General features: G+C 42.0%; 1 protein-coding gene across 2 annotated transcripts; it reads left to right on the top strand.

Moving 5' to 3' along the window:
- Window positions 1-5,791: 5,791 nt before the first annotated feature.
- DDX43 (DEAD-box helicase 43) lies at window positions 5,792-20,675 on the top strand. 2 transcript variants are annotated; one of them, XM_058671718.1, is made up of 16 exons: window positions 5,792-5,924; window positions 10,457-10,512; window positions 10,669-10,810; window positions 11,520-11,648; window positions 13,001-13,082; window positions 13,942-14,098; window positions 14,296-14,414; window positions 14,889-14,993; window positions 15,528-15,669; window positions 16,481-16,581; window positions 17,210-17,297; window positions 18,012-18,139; window positions 18,402-18,511; window positions 18,852-18,990; window positions 19,388-19,475; window positions 20,014-20,675. In XM_058671718.1, the coding sequence occupies exons 1-16, from the start codon at window positions 5,807-5,809 to the stop codon at window positions 20,125-20,127; spliced, it is 1,818 nt and encodes a 605-aa protein (XP_058527701.1). In that variant the 5' UTR covers window positions 5,792-5,806; the 3' UTR covers window positions 20,128-20,675. The 2 variants fall into 2 exon arrangements, with proteins under 2 accessions (XP_058527701.1, XP_004580611.3); XM_004580554.3 differs by lacking the exon at window positions 5,792-5,924 and adding an exon at window positions 7,447-7,745.
- Window positions 20,676-20,879: the final 204 nt, after the last annotated feature.

The following is a 20,879-nucleotide window of genomic DNA, read 5'->3' as shown; positions in this document are numbered from 1 at the left end:
TAGCAGTGGAAGATGGCCAAGGGTTTGGACTCCTGAATCCATTGTGGAAAATTAGATGAAGTTATACTCTTTGTCCTGGCCCAGCTCTGGCCATTAAGTCAGCAGTGAGCCACCAGATCAAAGATCTCTCTCCTCCACTGCTTTCTCAAACGCGTTAGAAGCAACTGGTACTCTAACGTGCGCTCCCAGGGGGGATGAGGATGGAGGCGCTTAGGCGGCTCCAGATCCGGCAGAGAGAGCTAATTGGCGCTCTCCGGAGCGGCCGTCTTCTCTGCCCTTGCACTTCAGAGCTCCAAGGGTTTGGACCTTCTGGTTCAATGACCTCAGGCTCCCGGTTCTCTGCTGGCAGAGGACTGGTGATTGTGGACTGAGCCGGTTCCTTTGCCCAGGAGTCTAAAGATTGGCATCCTGATCCGACCGAACATTTGCAGCAACTGTCCAAAGTGTAGCCTGCAAGGATGGGGTGGTCCACAGGTGCGCTGGACTGGGAGCTGGACAAGAAAAAGAGGCCTAGAGCTAGTGTCAGGGAAGATCAGGCTTCAACAGGCCCGGCAAAGGGACACTTCAACTAAGCACTCACTAATGATCTTTTCAACCCGCTAAAACGGTGGTATTTTGCTGGTCGAGAAGGACGCGCAAATTTTTGCACGTCCCGTTCCCCCGCAGCTCCCCCGCCACCCCACCCCCTAGCCCCGCTTTCTTAGGCGTTTGTTGCCCTTCTACCCCGTCCCCGGGAGGCTCTCCCTGCAATCCCGGGCGTTTTGCAAGCACCGCATACTCAGGCAGCGCCCAGCTCCACCGGGTCGCCGCCGTCCCGAGCCTCAAGCTCCATTCCATAGCGCCGAGGAAGCCCAGTCCTCCGGAGGAATAAACGATTTCGTCGTTTCGTCGTGCGAGGTTCTTCACCCGCGCTGGACTTCGCAACGGCATTTCTGCTTTCAGACCTTTGGGGCGGTCCTGGCAGGGAAGGCCGGAAGGGCAGCGTGGTGCTATCCTCTTAGTCGTTGGCACCAGGGGCTCCTAGTCCCGCCCGTGGGAAACTTAAGCTTGCTGTGAAACAGCACGTTCACTCTTTGTTTCGGATCTTTTGAGGCTAAATGACAAAGAGCTTATCCAGAGTCCGTTTGCGAAGACGGGGTGCAAGTCCACACCTTCCTTTTTAAGGTACCTCATGCCCCCCCCCCCCCCCCCCCGCTGTGGCTCAGTGGGTTGGCCCACCATTCCTTAGGAGCTCAGGTACCTGTCCCTTCTGCTCCAGTTCTGATCAGCTCTCCAATGTGTCTGAGAAAGCAGCGGAAGACGGCCCAAATGCTTGGGCCCCTGCCACCTTCTGGTTTAGGATTTACCCACCATGGCCAATGTGGCCATTTGTGGGATGAGATCGTTGATGGAAGATTTTGCTCTTTCTCCATAACTCTGGTTTTCAAATAAAGGTATAAATCTTATTAATAATAATACTAATAATGGGCGTACTTGTAGCAGCTACTCTGGTACCCTGACACCAAATGGTTACAGCATGACCGAAGTCATGTGAATTTTAATTCTGGCACTATCATCAACTGCATTTGTAACTTTGAACTCAGCTTATCTATTCCTTTACTCCCTCATATGTGAAATGTGTGCAATTAAAAACTATCAATACTTGTAGGGTGGTTTGGAAAATTAACAAGTAATGTGGGTCGGGCGTGACAGCTCAGTGGCTTAAGTCCTTGCCTTGAACACACTGGGATCCCATATGGGTGCCAGTTGTATCCCTGCAGCCCTGCTTACCATCCCGCTCCCTCCCTGTTTGCGGCCTGGGAAAGCAGTCTAGGACTGTTCAAAACCTTGGGACCTTGCACTCATGTGGGATACCCAGAAGAGACTCCTGGCTCCTGGCTTCGGATCAGCTCAGCTCTGGCTGTTGCAGTCACATGGGGAGTGAATCAACAGTTGGAAGATCTTCCTCTGTGTCTCTCTACCTCTCTGTATATCTGAGTTTGCAATAAAAATAAATAAATCTTTAAAAAAGAATAAATGTCATATGGTCATATGTTTATTAAATAGATAATCTTAAGCACCAAGAGATATTCTCTGATCAGGAAACTTGAATCTTAAAAAAACAAAAAACAAGCAATGCACGGAAAGGGCTTAGACAATTATTGGCTTATAGTCTTTCCTAACTCAATAATTATTTTCGTTATATACCATGAACTACTCATGCTTTTATATTGTCACTAGTAATCTGTAACCACGCTCTAAATTCTGGATTCTGCCCTCAACTCTCACGTTCCTACCACCACAACTGAGTTGGTGCAACCTTGAGCAAGATTCCTACCTACCCCTTCCCTAAAGTTTTCATCTATAAGTTGCTAACAATAACAGCACCACCATCCTAAAATTGTAGAGATTGGGTGAGTATATACATACAAAAGACCTCCAAAAAGTGCCTTTACTACATGTTTTATGAAAAAACTATGCCTGAAGTTTTTTAAAGTAAGCACTGAGTTTATTTTTAAGTTCTGTCTTACCATGACATTATCAAAGTACCCGCCATTACAACCTTTTAAAAAAAGGATTATTTTTATTGAAAAAACAGATATACAGGTAGACCACGATATAGAGAGAAATATCTCATCAACTTGGGTTTCTTTCCCAAGTGTCTGCAAGAGCCAATCCAAAGCTAGGAACCAGGAGATTCTTCCAAGTCTCCCACTGCGTTACAGGGTCCCAGGGCTTTGGGCTGTCCTCTACTGCTTTTCCCAGCCCACAGGCAGGCAGCTGGGTTGGAAGTGGAGCAGCCATAGGGGACATTGGCGAATATGAGGACTTAACGATTTGGATATCACCCCAGGCTCTATCTACCCTTACAACTCTTAATTGTTTCAAGCAATGCAGGTACTTAGCAATCAGCTGCACAAAGAACACCTCTGTGCTCCTGCCTTGGCCCCCTGCCACCTGTATGGAAAACTGGGATGGAGCCGGCTCAGCCCAGTCCCTGCGGTAGTGGTCATTTGGAGAGTGAATCAGTATATGGAAGATCAGTCTCCCCCCTTCCCTTTCCTAACAGCTGTGCAACTCTGCCTTTCTGATAAATAAATCTTAAAGAGAGAGAGAAACCTCTGTGTGCTGATTTAGAGTTTAAGTGTCCATGTGTCTGTGCTTATATAACAAATTTCCAGAAAGACAACAAAAATTTAATTAAAGCAGTGCTGAAGAACATATAGACTATTGCTTTTTGAGGATAAACAGACCCAAATAATGGCTCCCAAGGTTGCCACCATAAAACAATACAGTTGTCACAAAATCGCAAATAAAACTTCTCAGTGGAAAACAAAATCCTTAGTCTTGTTCTTCCAAATGAGAAGTCAAAAGCAAATCATAAATATTTATGAATAATCCTATTCATATTGATATTATAACATTGTTATAACAACAGATTATGCTACCTAGTTAGTGACCTGATGCCCATTTTCCTAGTGGTGGAGGTAGAGTTGAACCACTTCGGTTCAGGAGAGAGTGACTCTGAGCATCACAGGTTCTAGCAGTTTGCCTGGCTTCAAAGGACCAAAGGTGACCTCAGTGGACGACCTGGGCATCCTGGAACCCAGTCCTTGGGGAAGGAGGTGTCTCAGTAAAACAGGTGCATTGTGAAAAACAGCCGTGGCTCTTAAGACCATCGCTGACATACTCTGCTGTGGGACTTTCTTAAAGCTGCTTTTCCCTGGAGAAGGAAGCAGATGTTGTAACCAGGACACCCTCCCTCACTTCTGTGTGCCCTGCCTTGCGCAGTGATTTAGACTTCACCTTATTTGTGATTGCAGCAGTGATCACTAGAGCTAAGAGATATAATTTTACTGTCTTAAATTTTATTAATTTGAATTTTTTTAAGATTTATTCATTTTATTACAGCCAGATATACACAGAGGAGGAGAGACAGAGAGGAAGATCTTCCGTCCGATGTTTCACTCCCCAAGTGAGCCGCAACGGGCCGGTACACGCCGATCCGAAGCCGGGAACCTGGAACTTCTTCCGGGTCTCCCACGCGGGTGCAGTGTCCCAATGCATTGGGCCATCCTCACCTGCTTTCCCAGGCCACAAGCAGGGAGCTGGATGGGAAGTGGAGCTGCCGGGATTAGAACCGGCACCCATATGGGATCCCGGGGCTTTCAAGGCGAGGACTTTAGCTGCTAGGCCACACCACCGGGCCCTAATTTGAATTTTTTACACTAACTTTCCCTAATAAAGACCACAATGATGTCTCCCCCCCCCCCCCCCGCCGCCAAATTACCCAATTACGTGAGATCCTGCTTAGTTAAACATTTGAAAATTCTACTATCATAGAAAAGATGTGGGGGAGAGTGGGAGAGATATCTTTCATGTTGGCTAACTCTCCAAATGTTCACTACAGCTATCACTGGTACATTGGGCCACTGGTACGCTTGAGCCAGCACCTGCTCAGTGAGCTGAGCGCTCATTGGAGTGGGAGGTAAGCAACCACTTTGCTAAATGCTTGCCATCTGGAAATGTTTATTTCACAAAACCTAATATGGACTCCCAATAAAACTGTTAAATATATCTTTAAAAAATGTTTTTATTGGAGAGGCAGATTTACAGAGAGAAGAGACAGAGAGAAAGATCTTGTGTCTGCCAATTCACTCCCCAAGAGACAACTCCAATTTGAAGCCAGGAGGCAGGGGCTTTTTCCTGGTCTCCAATGCAGGTGCCGGGTCCTATGGCTTTGGGCTGGGTCCTCGACTGCTTTTCCAGGCTACAAGAAGGGAGCTGGATGGGAAGTGGGGGCAGCTGGGACAGAACTGGTGCCCAAACGGGATCCTGGTGGATGCAAGGGGATGACTTTATCCACTAGGCTACTGCAATAATTGTTGATGTTGTTCCTAAATATATCTTGACAAAAGGATGCTGGACTCTGGCATTTCCATACCTACAGTGTCAGGACCCACTTAAACAGAAGGATGGATTTAGGCCTATTTATGAAGGGCTATACTGTTGTAATATAGTAGAAATCAATTGTGGGGGAAGATTTGCAGAGTGGAAAGAGACATCCCAGAGTCTATGGAAATGTATCATTAAGTAATAAAATTAAAACATTTTAAAAATAAAATCCTACAGCAATATACAGTAGAATCTCAGATATTTGCCTATAAAACAGCTCGGAGTAATAAGGCTACAATCTCTTTGCAGGCAGCATATATTATTTATAGCTACTCTAATCAAGGAATAACTTTTTTTTTTTTTTTTTGAAAGACTGAAATCCTCCTCTTTTTGGAAAAGTTCCTTTCACCTCACAAAAGGTTTCTGGAACTAAGGGGGAGAGAGCCTGGACGGTTGTAGGTGCGCAGCAAAAGCGAGTGCCATTCTCCCGGACCGGTTGCAACGTGAAGCCTTGTGGCGTGTACTTTTAAAAAATCAGGGTTCTCCTGGAAGTAACACTGAAGTCTGCCGAAATTCTGGCCGCCCCAGACGCGACGCGCGCAGTTCGCGGTCCCCCTGGTGGGGACGTGGCTCCAGGGCTTGCGCTGGGCTGCATGCAGGCCACCCTCCCAACACGCCCTCCTCCCTTCGGGCACCCTCCCGTCGCGCACTCCACCCCACCGCCACCCGCCAACGTCCTGCGCCGAGGCTCGCCCCGCGTCCAGGCGCCGAGCAGCCGCAGCGGGAGGTGGCCGCGCCGGCCCGACGGGGCGAGGGGAGCATCTCGGAGGAGCAGGCTGGTCTCCGAGAGGCAGAGAGGATCCGAAAAACCGGCCTGGCTGTGAGAGAGACGCCCGAGCTCGCCTTCGAATATTCACCAGGTGGAGGGGAAATGGCGCCCGGGAAGTGGGGCGACTCTGCGAACCGCCCGCAGGCAACCCCGTTGGTTACGCCCGAAGTAACCGTGCGAGCCAGTGTCAAAACCGAGCACAGACCCGAGGGACTCCGAGGTTAACACCGGGCGTGAACTTTTAATCTTGTTTTAATCCTTTTCCATTGCCGGAGGTGGGTGGAGGGGGTAGATGGGATTCAGAGGCCTAGAGCCCTAAAGGTTTTCCTTTCCTTCAGTGAAGGCGCTTCTAAATCCTACGCCACGCAGGGAACTAGGATAGAATTCTGCCGCGTTTTATCGCAAAAGTCTCGGTGTCACAAATCGAGAGAAAATACATTTTGCCGGGAAATTGAAACCACGAAAAGGTGCATTAACTGGAATTATTTTAAATATTTCATCGCTCACGAAATTTAAATCAACACCACATACACAACGAATTAGCTGATCTGGTTAAAAAGAAACAAGAAATGGAAAGCTTGACAGTCAAACAGTTTTTAAAAGGTCCTATTTTAGAGGAATCTTTGGCTCACAGCAAAAACTGAGCCGAACGTTTTTAGCATTGATTTCTCTGCATTTCCTTAACATGTAGCCTCGGCAGAGGGTTCATTTATGACAAAGGATGAACCTGTGTGGCTCACCATTGTCACTACCTTATCATTGTCCATATCTTATGTTGTTCAGTCTCTGATGAATCTGGTCTCACTTTGCACATTTTTTTTCCTTTTCCATTTTCTGGAGGATATTCTATGAAGTCAACCTTTCCCTAATACCAAAACCAAACAGATAATTACAACAAAAGATCCTGATAGGATAATAGCAAATCTAATCCAAAAGGTTTCACCGGAAATGGCTAATCCTATCAGATGAAGGATTAGAGACGGAGGATTACATGGATAACAGTCCTGTGATGCTTTTACGTATTTCCCAGGTGCTCCAATACTTTTTTGTTCATATTTCTCCAGAGATGATCGCAATTGGATATGTGTTAACCCATTTGCCCTGGGATGGATCATGTCTTGTATTTGTTTACATTTGGTGGCTCTGTTACAGTTGCTGGACAGTGGATAGTTGTCTTAAAGCAGGGGCATGCTCACCTGCCTTGTCCAGGCGCAAAGCACGGCCGGAATGAGGGAAGGGCTTCCGGCGTTTATTCAGTTTTTTTTTTTCCTAGCTCTAAAACTGCATCATCAATTACAGGTGATAGTTTGTGAAGGATCCAACCATATTTCCCAACCCAGGGATTTTCTTAGTAGATACTGAGGGTGTAAAACCCTAAAGTAGACTTAAATAGATCTAATTGTTGCCCCTGTACAAAGTTAAACACTGTTTCTTCGACCTCTGGTTTCAACATTTTAAATGTGTGAGTTGGGTGTCTTCGTGAGTGACTTGGGTTTTTTGAAGGATGTATAGAGAGGTCTGCGACGCACTGAGATGTGGGGACCCGGAGGTGCGCGTTTAAGTGGGCCTGGGGGCCACGTGGGGGCTGGGGACAAATCCCACGCAGCAGAGCAACACTGTTGGCGCCAGTTTCTTCCTGAGCCTGTTAGCACGAGCCGGAGGGGATTGGATTGGCCGATGGGGGAGGTCCTGCCCAGAGCGCTCGCCAGCCAATGGCGAGAGCAGGGCGGGCACAGGGAGGTAGTGCGGTGTACCAGGCAGAGCGGAAGGACGTCGGAAGCGCCGGATCTTTTAGGGATGGCTACCCAACAAGCTAGGTCCAACGCCTCTACCCGGGTGGTTGCTACCCGAGCAGGGTCAGCTGCACAGCGGGCTTCGGGGAGGAGGGCCAAGGAGGAACCAGCGCGAAGTCAGGGAGGTAATGGGAGCAGCGGAGGAAGAGGATGGAGAGAGGACGACGGGGGACGCGACGTGATCATTGGTCGCAGGGAAACCCCTCTTTGTTTCAGCTTAAAGGGCGAATTTGTCGGCGTGGTGATCGGTAAGAGCACGGGGGAATGGTTGAGGCAGGCTGGGTCTGGGGAGGGAGGAGGTTGGGTGGAGAGGCGGGCGAGAGGCCTGAGCATGGGCGCTCCCCTCCTCACTCCGCTCGCCTCCAATTAGCTGTCGCTCTCGGAATTCTCTTAAGACTTTCAGGTGCTACCATGCTATATAATGCAACTTAAAAGAGATTTTATATTGGTGACCTTTTGGAGGAGATCAGTTGGTAGAAATCGGGATTGAAGAGGGTCGCTGAAGGATGCTTTTTTTTTTAAGATTTATTTTATTTTTATTGTAAAGTCAGATATACAGAGAGGAGGAGAGGCAGAGAGGAAGATCTTCCGTCCAATGATTCACTCCCCAAGTGGCCGGCCGGTGCTGTACTGATCCGAAGCCAGGAGCCAGGAACTTCTTCCAGGTCTCCCACACGGGTGCAGAGTCCCAAGGCGTTGGGCTGTCCTCAACTGCTTTCCCAGGCTACATGCAGGGAGCTGGATGGGAAGTGGAGCATCCAGGATTAGAACCGGTGCCCATATGGGATCCTGGGGCGTTGAAGGCAAGGACTTTAGCCGCTAGGCCACCGCACCAGGCCCTGGACAGCATGAAAACCAAAATCAGTGTTGGGATGTGGGACGATTACAATTTAGAGCTGTCAAAACATACAGGTTGTGATATGGCTAGCCAGAGAGCTTTGCTTATGTTCTTTATCTGGCAGAGAAGTGATTGCGGGTTTTAAGATTGATTTATTTGTATTGGAAAGTCAGATATATATATAGAGATAAAAGGAGCCGCAGCGGCTGGAGCTGAGCCGATCAGAAGCCAGGAACCAGGAGCTTCTTCCGGGTCTCCCACGCGGGTTCAGGGTCCCAAGGACTTGGGCCATCCTCTGCTGCTTTCCCAGGCCACAAGCAGGGAGCTGGATGGGAAGTGGGGCTGCCAGGATTAGAACCGGCACCCATATGGGATCCTGGCACATTCGATATAAGGACTTTCAGCCTCTAGGCTATCACGCCAAACCCAATTTTTAAAGCACTTGTTGCGTCTCAAATTCCTTTTAGAATGTATTTTTGAGAATTCTCTTTCAATGACTTGAATAATTGCTGTGGACTGTTGAATGACTCAGTTTTATAACAGCTCCCTGAGTATGGGAGATAAAATTTTACTTTTTAAGCTTGTGCTGAGAAAACAGACAGATTTTGTGATGTCAGCTTTGGAGGAGTACAGGAGAAGGCCTGTGGGTAAAGTGGCCAGATTTACTGCTTGGTTCTAGGGAAAACTACGAGATTTGCAAGAAAAAGCCACACTTCCTGAGCTGGAGCCCCTGTGCGGTACAAGCTGCAAAGCACCCCTCAGGTTGGATCTGGATCCGATGGGTCATTTTCCTACTTAGTATGAAGTATTCATTATACTATTAATGATGAGCCCATGTTGGAGTTCCCCCCCCCCCAGATCTTTAGATTTTTGCAAGACTAAAACTCCTTGTTCAGTTGCCTATTTTTCATTTCCTCTCTTACTGGCAACCACCCGTCTTCATTCTTTGGTCATCTTAGATTCTAGGTGAAGAATTCACCTTTACTTACTTGAAAGGAAAAGTTAAGAGAGGGATCCACTGGTTCATTCCTCAAGTGACTGCAACAGAGCTAGGCTGGTCTAGCTCTAGGAGTCAGGAGCTTCCAGGTCTCCCATGTGGGTGGTAGTTCTAACTGCTCCAACTCCAGCTGGGGTAACACCTCCCCCTTTTTTTTAATTGGAGATCAGTTATACGGAAAAGTTATACAGATCTTCCACAATGGCCAGTGTTGAGCTGATCCAAAGCCAGGAGCCAGGAGCTTCCTTGGTCTTCTATGCAGGTGCTGGGTCCCAAGATTTTGTACCATCTTCCACTGCTTTCCCAAGGCACAGGCAGGGAGCTGGAAGGGAAGTGGGGCCACTGGCACAGGAGCTGATACACATATGGGATCCTGGCGTGTGCGAGATGAGGACTTCAGCCAACTTGGCCTACTGTGACAGGCCCAGAAATAAGCCCTTTTGTATCCTGTGATAGGATTCCCTTTTAAAGTGCTGTGTCATAATCCCTTGCTGTGCTGTCTGCCATTTTGTTCATCCAAGTATCCTCGGGTGGCCACTTCAGTGATTCCTGCCTCTCTAGTAGTGGTTCGTGCTGAGTGAACTGAGGCTTCAGTCCTGGAGGTCCCAGGGATTGCAATCTCCATCTCTGGATCATATGGTAGTTGTTCATGATGGGGATACCTGGAGTCTGGGTTAGAATATGTAAACAATTAGTAAACCCTTGATTTTCTTTAATGATTTATTTATTTCAATTGGAAAGGGAAATTTACAAGAGAAGGAGAGACAGAAACATTCCAGCGCATGCAAGGCAAGAACTTTAGCCACTTGACTACTGCGCCGGATAGTAACCTGAAAACATGCCTATTCAAGAGCTGAAGGATTTGTCCAAAACCTTGGCCACTGTTGGGACTCAGTTTTCCTGTGGGCTCTTAGAGAACTAGTTCCCACTTCTCTGGGAATGGAGCCTCAAACCTTCCAGCAAGGCTGGACCGCATACCTTGGTGCTTTGTTTTTTCCGAACAGAAAATGATTACTGTGCCTTGGGAGCCATTTTTTGCTTAGTTTAGAGGAAAATATAAAGGTGGTATTGTTTTTTGAGGAAAGTACTCTTTATTAATTTCATTGTTTTAATTTGCAAAACAGGTCGTGGTGGGTCAAAAATACAAGAGATACAAAGTTCAACAAACACCAAAATAAAAGTAAGTCATCTGTGCCTTTTTTTTTTTTTTAACGAGCAGTTCTTCCATCAGCTGGTTCATTTCCTTATGAGAGACCTGGATAGAATTTTAGTTTCATAGAGGTGAGTGGTTGTTGACAAGCACACTTCAAACTCAACTCTTTCCCTTTCCATCTAGATTATTCAGGAAGAAACAGATACTGACGCGGAGGTAAAAATATTTGGAAACAAAGCAATGCAGACCAAAGCAAAAGCAGTAATAGATAACTTGGTTAAGAAACAAGAAAATTACAATCGAAGTCGCAGCAACGTCAATGTCGGTACGTCTTTTTTGTCTACTGAAGACCACCCGGGTTTTTTTTTTTTTTTTCAGTATGATTGAGCCATTGTATCTTGTCCCTTTCTTGATCCCAAGGTTTAGTTGTAGTCTCAGTGATTTCTATTCCTTAACCTCACAATACATTTTCCCTTAAATTATAATTATTATATGGATAAGAATTATTCATTATCCACAGGTAAATGAAATTGAAATAAGCTTTTAATGTGCTCAGGTTAGCTAAGGTGGTTGTTTTGTCCTGAACTCCTGGATCATGGATTAACAATGGTAATTCCTCAGTGCCTTGACCCCATATCAGTTTAGGCCAGAGAAAAAGCCATTATAGAGCAGTAGTAATTAGCATGAAAATAAGAACAAACTTGATTTTTGCAACTTGGGTTGCCTCTAGGTGTTTCACACAGGAAGCCTAACTCAGATGAAGAATTCATGTCTTCATTTGCTTACATGGGAGATAATGTAATGGGTGTGACAATACTGAAGCATGCAGTGTTCTCAGTGTTTTCCTTCTTCAACAGATGTAAGAGTTTATAAGTTGCTAAACGGCAACAGAAACCATTAGCAAGACTGGCATAGTACTGTAATAAGAAAATAGAAAAATTTATATTTTAAGCATTCTATTAGAAAATAGTTTTTGAATTTTTATAGTGGCAATTTACTGTGTAAATTATTTGGTGAAAATACTTTATAAACAGATATTGTGGCCTTCCAACCCTCTGAAAAAGAGGTAAACACAGATGCCAACGGTGTTAAAGCTCGACCGTTAATAGACTGGGATCAAATTCGAGAGGAGGCTGTGAGATGGGAGAAAAAAAAGTGGGAAGGTCAGTGTTGTATGCTAAGATTTGCATGTGTTTCTTTTAACTGTATTTTTTTATATATATAGCAACTGAATTTTTTAAGATTTTTTTTTTACTTTTTTTTTTAGATTTTATTTATTTTTATTGCAAAGTCAGATATACAGAGAGGAGGAGAGACAGAGGGGAAGATCCTTCCATCCAATGATTCACTCCCCAAGTGGCCGTAATGGCCAGAGCTGAGCCGATCCGAAACCAGGAGCCAGGAGCTTCTTTGGGTCTCCCACGCGGGTGCAGGGTCCCAAGGCCTTGGGTCGTACTTGATTGCTTTCCCAGGTCACAAGCAGGGAGCTGGGTGGGAAGTAAGGCCTCCGAGATTAGACCTGGCGCCCATGTGGAATCCCGGGTATGCAAGTGAATCAGTGTAGGAAGGATCTCTGTCTCTCCCTTTCCTACTCTCTCACGTTCAACTAAATAAATGAATCTAAAAGTTAAGTAGGAAACCAGGAGTGGGGGAGCCTGGAGGGTATACACATAGAACTGATGACTTTGCACTGCTGCTGTGCTTGAACCAGAGTTGGCCCCAGAAGATTCTAGCCAAGCAGAGCAAAGCAGGACCTTGAATCATAAGAAACATACTCATTCTTTGTGTATGAGTTTGAATTTTAAATAAAATTTGTCACATGTCATGAAGGACAATTTTTCATAGCAGATTAGACTAATCTTAGCTATCAGGCTGAAGTAAAGATAGAGCAACTTCTATAGACCATTTAAAAACTAAGGCATTGATACATTGTGGCTGAAATTTTAAAAAACTTTTTAATTTTTAGAAGTTTTGATGTTTACATAGTTGATCAGGGTAGGAAGGGTCAAGTGTTAGGGGAAAGTGGGTTAGACCCTTGTTTCCGAATTTTCTTCCTCCTGTAACTGGGAAGGGGAAAAATAAGGGGAAAAGCCATACCAGCCTCCCAACCGTATGGCTGAAAATGGGATGGTTGTTAATGCCACAACTGGTCAGCATCTATACATAAATTCATAGAGCAATCTTGGCAGTATGGGATGGAAAACCTGGACTGGAGATAGGGAAGAGAATGAAGATTGGAAAGCTGGTTTTAGATAGTAGAGTAAGGCTTGAAGTCCAGTTTCTTAATGGGATGGACATTCCAAGAAAAGGTAAATGTTCTGCTGTTTTTAAAAGTAGATTTGTCAGTTACGAAAGACAAAACTAAAATTTTTAGGTTGACATAAGCTTTGGTGGCAAATGATAAAACTGTCTACAGTTATGGAAAGAGTAAATATTTCTTTTTTGAGTTTCGTATGGACAGCTTTTCACAAACATTAATGTAAATTCTGGTTTTTTTTTTTTACCTTTGTCCCAGATTTACTTCCAATTAAGAAAGACTTTTATGTAGAATCTGAGAATACAAAATCAATGACGGAAGAGCAAATAGACAAATGGAGGTGGGCCATTTTTATTGCATCAGTAAATGTATTTTTAAGATAATTATTACAAATACATTTAATTACAGCAGATAAATATAAACTGAATACAGTCATGTATTGTTGGTCAGTGTTTGTCAGTGGGGAACCACATCTGTGTTAGTGTTCCTACAGGATTATAATAAAACTGGAACCCAGTAACCATGGGATTTGTGCTAATGGGAAACCCATACAGTCTGCTATTGATAAAAGTATAGGATATAACCTTGAGACACAATATGATACTTGTTAATGACTGTATACACTTACTATACACTGCTGTAAAAGCTGCCACTGTTATTCTGACATTTCTCACTGTTATTTCTCCAGTAGTTGAAAATTATCTGATATCTGTACTAGCTTGTAGATGCTTCAGCTCCACTTGTTATGAAGGTTCTATTTTTGTTCTGTTGTTAAGCACTATGCATCTAAGATAGAATGACATATGGCTCAGACCTTAGGCAACTAGCAGATCCTGTCCAAAAAGACGTGTTCTTGCATCAGTTGCTGGTTGAGGATTAAGGAAATGCATGGAACGCTGTATTCTCTAGTTTTGCCAAATCTGATGATCAGTGTTGAGGCAGGAATTTTCTTAGTTTGGCTTTCATATTTCATGTACCAAACTTATTGGCTCATTCACGTATTTCCTGTCCAACTCTTCTTGGATCAGGGAGATGAGTTGCTTCCACACAGTACATCCCAGCTTTCATGGATTTTCATGTAATTTTATCTGATTGTAACCAGATGGGATTTGATTTTCCGTGCATGATCTGACCTGATTGGGTACCTTTCTGAGTGAAGTACCCAAAACCACTCAATCTGGTTCTGCTTTTCTATAAAGGAAAGAAAATTTTAACGTAATGTGTGATGACCTGAAAGAAGGTGAAAAGCGTCCTATACCAAATCCTACCTGTTCGTTTGAAGACGCTTTTGAAGCTTATCCTGAAGTGATGAAAAATATCACAAACACAGGATTTATAAAGCCAACACCAATTCAGGTATGCTTTCTTATTTATTTATGTTTTTATTGAATGTCTCCACCCCCATTCTCTTCTAACAATAAACAGCCAAGTCAGCAGAAGCAACTCTTCTGAGCACTTCACCAGCACCTCCTGCCTCTGCCCACACTTAAACTGTTCAGTGCTGAGAGGATAGACAGAAAGAGAAGCCAACTTAAATGTTCTTCCTGTTTCAGGCGCAGGTGTGGCCTATCGTCCTCCAAGGAATTGATGTCATTGGAGTGGCCCAGACAGGAACTGGGAAGACCTTGTCATATTTAATGCCTGGATTTATTCACCTAGATTGCCAGCCAGTGTAAGAATTCCTATGCCTGAGTTCTCTTTTGGTAGTTTGGTAATTTAACTTTTCTGTGGTGTTGCTGATAAGATAATACTAAATGGTGCCAATTAAAAAATGTGTTACAAAATAAGCAGTGTCTACTACCAAGTTTAGAAGAAACATTAGAGAGTGCTTGTTTAAATGATCATGTTTAATGTAGTTCTAATCAGTGACAAAATGCACGGTACCTTAAATGTATTTAGTGTAGCTTTTCTGTATTTCCACATTCATTTTCAACTTAATTTTTGTAGAGAATTTAGAAACTAAACTTTGTCAATTTAAATAATTTACTGAATAGGGAGACATTTTGGCATTTCTACCCATTAGTAAGCCAGTCTATCATGTGGTTGGGAATTTTACTCATACACTTCACAAACATGCTTAAGTCAGACAAGTTATTAGCATTGAATAAAACAGATAATTTAATACTAATTTTTCTCTCTGCCATAGCGAAAAGAGACCAAGACCTGGGATGTTAGTTCTTACACCCACTCGCGAATTAGCACTTCAGGTTCAAGCAGAGTGCTCGAAGTATTCATACAAAAATCTGAAAAGGTAAGTCATTTCTTTGGACATTAAACAGAGAGCTGTGTTATTGCTCAAGTGGCCTCAAGGGTTGGGTCTAGGCCAGGCAGAAGCCAGGAGCCCCGAGCTTCAGCTGAGTCTACCATGTGGTAGACACAGGCCCAGGCACTTGGGCCATTTTTCATGGCTCACTAACAGAGAGCTGGGTTTGAATTGAAATTGAGCAGTCAGAACACAGACCAGTGCCCATATGGGATGTCAAATGGCATCCCACACACATTTTTAAGTGACTTGTTTATATAATCATTGTTTTATACAGAAACAGAATGGCTCAAGATAAATACATATTGATCCCATTCTTGATTCAGTAAACCACAAGGAAAAGAAGCAAGGTGCAAAAAAAAAAACCACGGGTCTTGATAGAACGTATGGGGTGTTAGATGTGGGCACTTCTCAGAAAAGGACAAATAACACTGGAATCATTATAGAATTAGTGCTTAGGAAAATTGAGATGGAGTTTTGATGTAATAAATTTAGCCTTAACCTCTGAATTTTCTCTTAAAGTGTGTGTGTTTATGGTGGCGGCGATAGAGATGCACAGATAGAAGATATTTCAAAGGGTGTAGATATCATTATTGCAACACCCGGAAGACTGAATGATCTGCAAATGAATAACTTCATCAACTTGAAGAGTATAACTTACTTGGTAATTATGGAGTAGGGGGTTGAAATGCTGGGAGGAAAATGAGCCCTTTTAAAAGTTTTCCATTCTAAACTTATTACAAAGATGAGATCACAGAACAAGTGGGTTATATTCAGGAGTGGGAGAGGTTGGAGAGAGGAATGTTTAAACTATCTACCCACCTAATCCCATTTTATTCTCCCACTGAGAGATTTCTTGGGCTGTGGAAAGTGAAGATTTATTATATCTTCTGTAGTTACTTCCTTTAGCATGTTAGAATAAAGATTAGAAAATGCTTAAGTGCAAAAAAACTTAAATCATTGGGTTTTTTAGATTTATTCTATTTTTATTGGAAAGGCAGATATACAGAGAGGAGAGAGGAAGATCTTCCATCGGATGGTTCACTCCCCGAGTGGCCACAATGGCTGGAGCTGAGTCAATCCAGAGCCTCTTCCTGGTCTCCCACATGAGTGCAGGGTCGAGGACACTTTGGGCCGTCCTCAACTGCTTTCCCAAGCCACAAGCAGGGAGCTGGATGGGAAGCGGGACTAATGGAATTAGAACCGGCACCTGTATGGGATCCTGGTGCATACAAGGCGAGGACTTCAGCTGCTAGGCTATCACACTGGGCATGGGTATTTTATATATGTAAATTTTCCTGAAATAGGCAATTGAAAAGTCAACTAAAATAAACCAGTGTTCCTTGTAACTATGGATAGGTTTGTTATTTTTACCTATGTGGAGAAATTAAAATAGTAGTTGACTTAGTTATAGGAGAGGTGGGTGTTAAGATATTTCCCAAATATAACCCAGTGACAATTCATAATTATTGCAGGTGTTGGATGAAGCTGATAAGATGTTAGACATGGGGTTTGAACCCCAGATAATGAAGATTTTGTTAGATGTACGCCCCGATAGGCAAACAATTATGACGAGGTAGGTATGCCTAATTACTACATGTAAAATATGTTATGGTTATTCTCCAACTTATCTATGTTAGGTTATTCTCCGAGGTTTGAAAAATGACTTGAAAGTGATATGACTGACTACTGTATAGATTATAGATTATAGATTTCTATAGAACAAAACCATATGTCTAGAATGTTCTAACATTAGAAATTAGTTTTGGATACAGAATGTATTTTTGCCCAAGATAAAATTGAGAAGTTTAAATCCAGAGAAAAAGAAAAAGGCATAAAGAATTTTGTATAATATAAAGTCATATAATTGAGTAACATGCTAAAGCAAAAAATCTGCGTTTTAGTGAAAATTAAATATATTAAATTACCGTGAAGACAAAAAATAGGAAACATATATAGAGGAAATGTGTATATATTCTATATTATATGTATATGTATTAGATGTGTATACCTATATATAAAATCCTTTAGAAAAGATACACTAGTAACTGGCAAAATGCACACTTTGTTTTGCCTTATGACACTGTGGTTATAGGATTTTTGTGGTTTTGTATTTTTCTCATGAGCAAAATGATAGTATACTTAAGGAAATTTAGTAATGTTTGGTATATGAAAAGTTTTTAATGTTGCATTTTTATTTACAGTGCCACCTGGCCATATGGTGTTCGTCGACTTGCACAATCATACTTAAAAGAACCAATGATTGTATATGTTGGAACGTTGGATCTGGTCGTAAGCATCTTTTTCTATTAAAATGTTAGGGATCTACAAATTACAAAGAATCTGTTAGAAGCTATATTAAATTTTAAATTTGCAATGTTAGGGAAATTTAAGAACATAGCTAATTTTAGCATGCTCACTCTTCTTAGCCCGCAGTTTTAGAGCAAATCCCAGATTCAGGTGATTATCTAAATTTCCATGTATGTATAAAAGATTCCTTTCAACCTAACCAGTGCTGTTATTTGACTTCTAAGTTTCATAACTTGTAGTACCACCAACTGTCTGATCATGTTTCCTATCTGAGGTTAGGAAGATAGGGTAAGCTATTGGATTCAAATATCAGATTCCTCCATTGTGAAACTAGCTTCTCTTTTAATCAATAATTTTATACCTTTGTTTAAATTTAGTATTTCATTCAAAATTGTGAAAAATAATATAAATGATTTCTCTGTTTATCAAAATCTTATCAAGAAAGACAAGGTTTTGAGTCAAAGAATGGTCTCATTGCTATTTAGTTTCAACCCATGATTATATCGCTGCAATGAGAATTAGTTATTGTCAAGTATTTAGATATTGTCAGATTATTCTGTATGACTAAGTAAAGTGAAAGGGTGAGCTACAAACCTTCAGCAGAAATAATCAATTTTGTTGTGATGATGGCCTCTGTTAGAAATTCTGCAAAGATTATTTGGAATTGTGTGTTACTTTCAATCATCTTTTTTTTAGGCTGTAAGTACAGTAAAGCAAAATATAATCATCACTACAGAAGAAGAGAAACGAATGCATATACAGAAATTCCTAGAAAACATGTCACCTAAAGACAAAGTGATAGTTTTTGTCAGCAGAAAATCTGTGTAAGTAGTTTAAGTAGTTTGAACTTTGATTATAATCGAATTATGTACTCATTTCACAAAAGGGTGACTTATCTGATATTCAGATTTTTGCTGAAAAAAAAAAAAAAACACTGGATTGATAGTCTTAGAACAATCACCTGGACTGTCAGGTGTGCTGGCTCCATTATTTCTCTTAAATAAATTCTGCTATCATGGTTACTATTAAGAACAAACAAGGATACATACATGTACATAACATCACTGACAACATTCTTTGCCTCAGGGCTGATCATTTGTCAAGTGACCTGGTTCTCCGGCACATTTCAGTAGAATCTCTGCATGGCAACAGAGAACAACGTGATCGGGAGAAAGCCCTGGACAACTTCAAAACAGGTATGTTGGGAACCAGGCTTGGCTGCGCAGTGGCGTCTTTTCCATGGTGCGTATAACTGAAGGATCAGGTAGCCAAATTCCTAAAAGACAAATGCAAGTATTTGACTATCGATATAATTTGTAAATGAGGTTATATCAGTTTAATTCAAAAAACTTTGTGACATGGTTCAGAAACCACTTTAACTTGTTTTTAAACGTCTCAGTTGTTAAATAGCTCTAAGTGAAACATTTTAAAATTAGCAATAGTGGTTTCCCTGATTGGATAAAAATGGTAACTACTCTCTTGGTGTCTTAGTTCAGCTTATGTCAGAATAATTAATTTTACTTTGCTCCTCATTAGGTAAAGTGAGAATATTAATTGCTACAGACTTGGCATCTCGTGGATTGGATGTTCATGACATAACACACGTCTATAATTATGATTTTCCACGAAATATTGAAGAATATGTCCACAGAGTAGGACGCACTGGGAGAGCTGGGTAAGTAAGCGTGTTCTACCCTGGAAATGGCCTGGTTTCTGAATTCTCATTGTTTATATGTAGTTTGTGTGGATTTCTCCTATTAGTATGACTAGAAAACAGCATGACATCTGCTTATGCTGTTCAGCAACTGCAAATAACAGGCAGTTATCTATACCGATAAAAGGACTCGGGCATCTGAGGGCCTTGGTATTTCGAGGGGACTTCCCTGGAACTAGTCCCTTCTGATTTGAAGGATGACAGTCTGGGTTACAAATTGCCATTTTGTGTCTGTATGTCAGCTAGTGAGAAAGTTGGGATCCCTTTTTTTTATTATTATTATTTAGTCTTAGCTGAATCATGAATACATATTATAAATCAACTAACATGATTTTTCCCTCTCCACCCCATCCTGAAGAAAATCTGGTGTATCAATAACTCTGATCACTAGAAATGATTGGAGAATTGCTTCAGAATTAATCAATATTCTGGAAAGAGCAAATCAGGTGAGTCTGCAATTCATTAGAAATCTACCTCTTTATCACATGTACAGTTTTTCAGCAGTATATTATAAAAGGTATTAGTGCAAGGAAGAAATGTCTGAGAAGATTTAAAATATGGTATGAGGGTTATGATAAAACAAACTGTGGCAAACTATGGCATAGACAAGGAACTATGCCACCATATGATTGAGGAATCTATTCTAACATGGGCGTGCAGTGGAAGCTCTGAGAATAAAAAAAAATGGGTGCAAGTGTAACAAATGAAGCCAGGGTAATAGGTAAGCAAGCCCAAGGTAAGAATATGTCGGAAATATTATGAGAAGTTAGTGTAGGGTACTGGGAAGCAGTAGAAGGCCTATGCAAGCAAAGGGGTAACCTGACTTGGGGTCTTTTGAGATCCATTTAGTTGTAGAGCCTGCATGCTCAGACATTTCATTCTAATGGAAGGATACTGTGCAATGTGCATATTCTGAGTGAATGGGAGGGATTTTAACATGTTCTGGAAATAGGACTCCATCCTAATAACACATTTTTATTTTAGAATATACCAGAAGAGCTAGTGTCAATGGCTGAACGATACAAAGCAAGCAAATTAAGGAGAGAAACGGAAAAAAAGATGGCAAGACTGCAAGGGAAACCTAATAAGTTTTATTAATGATGTTTTATTGAAAAGTGATATTAGCCTAACAGGTAAAATGTTATCTAGTAGGCTTTCTAAATCTTTGTTTAATTATTAGGTGTCTAAAGTCTAATGTGTGTTCAGAATTACTAATTCAGAGTTGAAAAGTTGTATAGTAAATTGGTAAAATGTTGGAGAAACTTTAATGTGTTAATGGCAAACGCATACCTTTTGATAGAGCAGTTCTTTTAGGATTGTATTTTATAAATAGGTCTGTTTATAGGAAATTGAAAGCATTGTTTACACTAGGTTGTAACAAATGAATGTAACATAAATAGGCACTAGATGCCTTAACCAGTATATTGGGACTGCTATGCTATGAAGATCATGTGATGCATCTTTAAAGATATCTATTAACAGCAGAAAAACAAAGATATTAGGATGGCAGATTGTTCTTTCTGGAAATTCTAGATGTAACATTCCCAAAACTGGATGATGGATAAGAAGCAATGATTCTGTATGTTGTAAAACATTTGCATAATAAAAATAAACTGGCTAACCAATGGGTGTAGCATTAACATGAATTTTGCTGTGGGCTGGAGGAGGTGGGGAGTGAAAAAGTACACAGCAAAAACCCTGAGCAGGCTCAAGTCAGCCCCATACAGACAACTGAATGTCATGTTTCAAGCCAATATATTTTTTTAAAGATTTGTTTTTATTACAAAGTCAGATATACAGAGAGGAGGAGAGACAGAGAGGAAGACCTTCCGTGTGATGATTCACTCCCC

This window comes from Ochotona princeps, chromosome 1 (assembly GCF_030435755.1).
Source record: "Ochotona princeps isolate mOchPri1 chromosome 1, mOchPri1.hap1, whole genome shotgun sequence".
NCBI lineage: Eukaryota > Metazoa > Chordata > Mammalia > Lagomorpha > Ochotonidae > Ochotona > Ochotona princeps.
The sequence above is the reverse complement of the archived record's forward strand: the minus strand, read 5'-3'. Positions and strand labels throughout refer to the sequence as shown.